Source organism: Neomonachus schauinslandi, chromosome 8 (genome assembly GCF_002201575.2).
Source record: "Neomonachus schauinslandi chromosome 8, ASM220157v2, whole genome shotgun sequence".
Lineage (NCBI taxonomy): Eukaryota > Metazoa > Chordata > Mammalia > Carnivora > Phocidae > Neomonachus > Neomonachus schauinslandi.
In genome coordinates, this window is record NC_058410.1 from 144,827,382 (window position 1) to 144,834,633 (window position 7,252).

General features: G+C 49.5%; 1 protein-coding gene across 1 annotated transcript; it reads left to right on the top strand.

The window, feature by feature from the left end:
• Window positions 1-5,727: 5,727 nt before the first annotated feature.
• LOC110586956 (zinc finger protein with KRAB and SCAN domains 8-like) lies at window positions 5,728-6,564 on the top strand (the record flags this gene model as incomplete). The annotated part of the gene is made up of 2 exons (XM_044917241.1): window positions 5,728-5,835; window positions 6,166-6,564. Coding segments are annotated over 2 exons (507 nt in total), but the record flags the coding sequence as incomplete, so codon positions are not given.
• Window positions 6,565-7,252: the final 688 nt, after the last annotated feature.

The following is a 7,252-nucleotide window of genomic DNA, read 5'->3' on the forward strand; positions in this document are numbered from 1 at the left end:
TTGAGTGAAGAGGGAAATGGGAGCCGAAGTTTGGTGTTCCCGCAGCAAAGAGCTCACACCCCCAATGCAGAGAGAACGTCGACCCGTCCCTGCACGAGGGCAGAGCGGGAGGCCAGCACCGGGCGGGTGACGTCCGTGAGGTCGGCTGCCCGGGAGGCTCGCAAGCGCCGCGGGACGGGCCGGGGACCGAGGCACGGAAGCGGCCCCGCCCAGCGCGGCGACCATAGAGAGGACGGGCCTCCGGCTTCCTAGCCGGGCGCCGGAAGTAGCCTGGCGACGGGGCGGGCCGCCCTGCGCTGCCGGCTGCCTGCGCTCGGGGTGAGCCGGAGCGCTGGTCCCGCAGGCGTGCGCCTCCCTGCGGCGGCCGTCCCCGGAGCTCCGGCTGGTCGCGCGCGGGCGGGCTGCAGCACCCCGGCCCCGTGGCCCAGCCGGCAGAGGGAGGGCGGGAGCGCGGGCCCCCGAGGTGCTGTCCCGGCCCCCCCCCCACGTGAGCGCGAGGGAGGGCGACGCGCCTGTGACGCCTTGTCCCTTGTTTTGTGTTTAGACAGTGAGACAAACCGGACCCGGGTTATTCCGTGTCACCCCGCGGGTCGGCCCGCACGACAGGTGCCCAGTGCTCCGCTCCCCGCGCGCACCCTGTGGCCACCTCGGGGGGCTTTCGTGCCTCTGTCCCCTGACGGGTGACAGCAGCCTCCTAAAGGCCCCGGAGCTTTTCCTGGGACGCTGCGTCCGAGTGGGCCTACGAGAGCGGGACGACAGGGTCTGGAGGCCTCCTCTCGCGTCCGGGGCGTCCCGAGACCCACGCCGGGGGGCCGACGCAGTCCGGGGACAAACGAACGCCCTGGCGCGTGGCTCACGTGCTCTGCTCTTCGCGCGACGTTTCTGCGGTGTCTTTCTGAGACCGTGGCCTTCTTCCCACGCGATAGCAGTTCTAAGACGCGATTTACGTCGCTTCTTGGCTTTTGTGCATCAGCCGTCAGGTCCACGTTCTCCGGGACTCGCATCTACCTGCCGGGGACGGTACCCGGCTGCTGGCACGCTGCTCCGGAGCGTTCTCGCCCTGCGGCGAGTCTTCTCGAGTCGTGCAGCTCCCTGACTGCCCTGGTGGTTTTGCGGCGTTCATAGTGGGTGCTCCTCGCACGGACTCCTCCGATCCTGAGTTTCTTCCTGACTCCTGGGATGTAAGACGAGTGACTCCGGCCCTGAGCGGTGGTCGTGCAAGACGCCACCAAGCCGAGCGACGGCGCAGCCTTGACTCCTGTGGTCCACGCTGCAGGGGAGCCGGGGGCTGAGTGTAGTGAAGGTGCACCACGAGGAGCGCCGTTCTTGGGAGCAGAAGCCAGGACAGCCAGGCAATGTGCGCCTTTATCAGGAGCTTTTCCATCAACGCTTCAGACCCTTCGTTACCAGGAGGTCCCAGGCCCCGCGAGGCGCTGAGCCGGCTCCGGGAGCTCTGCCGACGCCGGCTGCGGCCCGAGACGCACAGCAAGGAGCAGATCGTGGAGCTGCTGGTGGGGGAGCAGTTCCTGACCATCCTGCCCGAGGAGCTGCAGGCCCGGGTGCGGGGATGTCGTCCGGGGAGCGGGTGCAGGCGGTGACTGTGCTGGAGAGCCTGGAGACAGAACTTGGAGATAAAAGACAACAGGTGGGAAAAGGTTAATCCATTGTTCATTTATTAGAGCACCAAGGGTCTACCAGCAAAGAGTGGGCATGTGTAAGCAAGGGGATTTCTTTTAAAGATTGTGTTTATTTGTGAGAGAGAGCACAAGACGGGGGAGGGCCAGAGGGAGAAGCCGACTCCCCCTGAGCGAGCAGCCCAATGTGGGGCTCAATCCCAGGACCCTGGGATCATGCCCTTAACCGACTGAGCCACCCAGGCACCCTCTTTTTGTTTTTCTTTGAAGCTCTGCTGCTTATTTATTTTGTGAATTGATTAAGACACTGGTTTCTTTATTCTGCTCCCTGTATCCATAGAAATTTTTTTAAATCAAATTTTGAGGTTTTAGCTATTGCCTGATACCTCTGATCATTTTATTTTTTTTATTTTTTAAGATTTTATTTATTTATTTGAGAGAGAGAGCACATGAGAGGGGGAGGGAGAGCAGGGAGCCCGATGCGGGACTCCATCCGGGGACTCCAGGATCATGACCTGAGCCGAAGGCAGTCGCTTAACCGACTGAGCCACCCAGGCGCCCTCTCTGATCATTTTATAAACCCAGCTCTACTTGTACATCCTTAGGTTCAAGCCAGTGCACACTACAGACAGGAAGTGCCTTGGAAGGGAGTAGGACTTGTAAGCCTTGCAGAGCGGCCGCTGACTGTCCAGCCAAAGTGCTATCCTTGGGAGTACAGTCCTGTGCAAGAGAATGGGTAAGCCTTAAAATGTGAATCTTGTGTGGTTTTTTTTTTTAAAGCACTGCATATATAGCATCTGCTAGGAAGGAGTATTTCTGGTGAGAAAAATGATGTCTGGGGATTGAATAAATTTAACACCAAAATGTTATTTAAAAGTGAGCGTATCCAGAGCCGATTTAATTTTTTTAAAGATTTATTTATTTATTTTAGGGGCACCTGGGTGGCTCAGTTGGTTGAGTGTCTGCCTTGGGCTCAGGTCGTGATCCCAGGGTCCTGGGTTCGAGCCCCACATCAGGCTCTCTGCTCCGCGGAGAGCCTGCTTTTCCCTCTCCCTCTGCGTGCCTCTCCCCCTACTTGTGTTCTCTCTCTCCCTCTTTCTCTCTGTCAAATAAATAAATAAAATCTTAAAAAAAAAAAAAAGATTTATTTATTTTAGTGCAGGGGAGGGGGAAGTTGCAAAGGGAGAGGGAGTGAGAGAATCTCAAGCAGACTCTGCACTGAGCACAGAATCCCACTCGGGGCTCCATCTCATGACCCTGAGATATCAACCTGAACCGAAACCAAGAGTCAGAGGCTTAACCGACTGAGCCACCCAGGCACCCCAGAGCTGATTTAATTTTGAATTGGGATATGTGGTTGGTTTTTTATTACTTTTAACTGGTTATGGTAGTGGTCTTCAATTCTGTGAATCCAAATCACCAAGGAGCTGTTTAAAAATATAGATGCCCAGGGGTGCCTGGGTGGTTCAGTCGGTTAGGCATCTGCCTTTGGCTTCAAGTCATGATCCCAGCATCCTGGGATTGAGCCTCATGTAGGGCTCCCTGCCCAGCGGGGAGCCTGCTTCTTACTCTCCCTCTGCTACTCCCCCTGCTTGTGATCTCTCTGTCAAATAAATAAAATCTTAAAATATATATATATATAGATGCCCAGATCTACCACAGATTTACTACAATGGGTCCTAGTATTATATTTTTTAGTTATTAAAAGTGCTATTATTATAGAACAATAGTAGTGGTTTATATTTTTTTAATTGTAGTAGGTAGAGGACATAAAATGAAAATAAAAGTTCCATTCCCATGAGTTAACCACTGTTAACATTCTCTAATATATATTCTAAAATCTTCCTATGTGTTTTTCAAGCCCCTGTCCCTCTTTTAGGTCAAGTAGTATTATACTGTATTGACTTTTCTTATTTTCTATATTCTTGATGCCCTGGCATTTGGGGCCTTGATCCTGGTCAGACTGCCCCTCCCAGGGCTAGCTGGGAAGATTCCTAGAGACAGCAGAGAATGCCTCCTGCAAGCACCCCTTTCATATACAAACCAAACAATCCAGAGCCCACTCCCTAGCCATCTCCTTTATCAAACTCACACACACCAAGCCCCTATTTCTCCTGCTGTAAATCACCCCAGGGCCAGGTATTGGACCATTAGAGAACATCCCTACAGCCCAGAGCCTGCCAAAATTATTCAAACTATCCAATCCTAAGCCATCTCAGCATACCTACCCTACCTTGCCTATTCCTTCTCGGGAAAACTCCAATAAAGGCTCTAGACCATGCTCTCCCCTCCCCATTCTCCCCTTCTGCCTCCTGACCGACTTTTGCGCTTTCCTGCATGGCCTGCTTGACATGTCACAGCTGTTGCTAGGGATCTGTGAAAGTCAAAAGCTTTCTTCAGGATAGTGCTTTCCATGCCTCCCTGATTAACTCGTATCCACAGAACTACTTTATTCTTTTAATACGTCTTTAGTTTTGTGTTGCATGCATACGTTATAATTAGCTTACTAGTCTTCTCCTGATGTACATTTAAGCTGTTTCAAGTATTTTTGTTGTTATAAATGATGCTTCAGTGGGTGTCTTTATGTAAAAATCACTGGCACTTGTGTGAAAATACTGGGAGAAAAAAGTTCCTGTAAATGCAGTCGCAGATTGACAGCCGCTGAATGAAGAGTAGGAGATGCATTACACAGACTGCGAAGCTGCCATGATTACCGCTGAAGAAAATGGAAGGGAGGACACAGGGTGATGGAGAAAGATAAATGAGGATTTTTACTTTCATACCTTTTGCACTGTTGACATTTTTACCAGAAGTATCTATTCCTTTGTAGTAAACAAAGAGCACAGGCTTTGGATTCCCACAGACCTGTGTTCTAGGCCAGACTTGACTGCTTACCTGCCATGTGATCATAGGCCACTTATGTAAGTTTTCAGTTTCAGTTTCTATATCTATTACCTAGCTCATGGTGTTGTCCTATCACCAAAGGCTGGCTGATCAGCTATTTATTTCCATGTACCAAACCATCCCCAAAACCTAGTGGCTGAAGGGAACATCCCTTTTCTGTCCTACAGCTCTGAGGGTGACTACGAGAAGCAGGGTGGTCTCTCTGCTGCTTGTGATGCCGGTGTGAGCTGTAGTTAGCCAGGGGCTTTCTGGACCATGATGCCCAAAATACTTTACTCCCTTGGCTCATACCTGAGCAGGAGACGGCCAGAAAGTTGCGCTTAGTGAGACTCTGGGACGGCTAAGCCTCAGGTTCTCATTTGCTTCTCCTGCAGTCTCTCTAGCAGACTGTCCACACTTCTCAAACGGTCGCTCACGGATCTCAGAGACGCAAATGCACCTGTGTAAAGTCTCTGTTCTTGAGCTGACACAGCTTTTCTTCCATTACATTCTGTTGAATGAAGTAGGTCACAGGCCAGCCTAGGTCCTGCGTAGGAAGACTAAAGGGGGGTGAAAACTGGAAGGTACATAAACATTGGGGGACCTTTTGAAGATTCTTGGGAAATTTTCATTTCTTTCCTGCCATTTTGAGTTTTTAGATACCAGTGAGGGCCCAAAAGGCTTTTATTTATTTATTTTTATTCTCTATGACTCATAGGTGCAGTGAGTGTCAAAAACCATTAGGATGGGCACCTGGGTGGCTCAGTTGGTTAAGCGACTGCCTTCGGCTCAGGTCATGATCCTGGAGTCCCTGGATCGAGTCCCGCATCGGGCTCCCTGCTCGGTGGGGAGTCTGCTTCTCCCTCTGACCCTCCCCCCTCTCATGTGCTCACTCTCTCTCATTTTCTCTCTCTCAAATAAATAAATAAAATCTTTAAAAAAAAAAAACATTAGGATGATGGTTCTTGATTATTTACCCTAATCTTTCATTAAAACCCTTATATGCGGCATGTGGCATTTAAGTAATTGACTTGCTCTTCCAGCAGGAGGTGAAACCAGGACTGTGACTGGTGAATTAGCTCCAAAGCAGATTTCCGCAGAAAGGAATTCACTGGGTGTTTTCCAGGATGCAAGGTGTGGAAAAACTTTTCAATATGAAGGTAAATCAGAACAGCAAAAGGTCAACCCCACAGAAGTAAAATGACACAAATGTAAGGAATGTGGGAAAGCCTTTTCTCAGAGCTCAGAGCTTGTTCATCACTGGAGAATCCACACTGGAGAGAAACCTTATCAATGTAATCAATGTGGGAAAGCTGTCATTTATAAATCAGCCCTTCTTTCACACCAGGAAATTCATAATAAAATAAAATGCTATCGATGTAACGAATGTGGGAAAGCCTTCAGTCAAAACACAGGCCTGGGGCGCCTGGGTGGCTCAGATGGTTAAGCGTCTGCCTTTGGCCCGGGTCATGATCCCGGGGTCCTGGGATCGAGCCCCACATCAGGCTCCTGGCTCAGCGGGGAGCTTGCTTCTCCCTCTCCTTTTCTCCCTGCTCATGTTCTCTCTCTGTCTCTCTCTCTCTCTCTCTCTGTGTCTCTTTGTCTCAAATGAATAAATAAAATCTTTAAAAAAAAAAAAAAAAAAAACAACACAGGCCTGGTTCTTCATCAGAGAATCCATACTAGGAAGAGACCCTATGGGTGTAAAGAGTGCGGTAAATCCTTTAGTCAAAGCTCCCACCTTATTGGACATCTGAGGATCCACATTAGAGAGAAACCCTTCAAATGTGATGAGTGTGGGAGGGCCTTCAGTCAGAGGTCAGGACTCATGGAACATCAGAGAAGCCACATTGGGGAGAAACCCTACACACGTAAGGAATGTGGGAAAGCTTTCCGAGGGAGCACCAGCCTTACTCAGCATTTGAGGATCCACACTGGGGAGAAGCCCCATCAGTGTGAGGAGTGTGGACGAGCCTTCATTCAGAGGTCAAGCCTTGTTCGTCATCAGAGAATCCACAGAGGGCAGCAGTCTGTGTGTGTATCCTAATTGTAAGAAAGCCTGTAATCATAAATCAGGACTTACTGAACACTTCAGAAAGCTATGATGAATACAGGCCCTATCACTGTGTGTAAATTCAAGAAACCAGGAATGTGGTATATCCATTTCATTATTATTCTAGGCAGTCAAATTGGAATAGATTGTAATATCATACATCAGATTGAAAGAAGCTGGTAACATCATGGGACCAGACTGCTCGCACACTGCTGGTGTCTGCTGTGAATGTTTCTCTTTCTCCTGGTCTTCCAGTCTCCTTTGCGGTCCGTCTGTACTTCTTGAAGTCACTATCATCACACCCTAAATATCTTGATGATACAGTGGCTTCCATGTTTTGGACAGAGGACCACTGAGAGCATTAGTATGCATGCTCTGCAAAGGAGAACTTAGAAGGATAAGTGGGGAATGTGATGTTGTTTTTAAAGTCTTGTAAATGAGGGGTAAGCTAGGGAGTTAGTTGTGTTTTTTTTTTAAGTTTTTATTTAAGTAATCTCTACACCCAACGTGCAGCTCAAACTCATGATCCAAAGATCAAGAGTCGCCTATTCTTCTGACTGAGCCGGCCATGTGCCCCAGGAATTAGGTTTTAAAATGACTATTGGGTGGCTCAGTTGGTTGATCATTCGACTCTTTTTTTTTTTTTTAAGATTTTATTTATTTATTTGAGAGAGAGAGAATG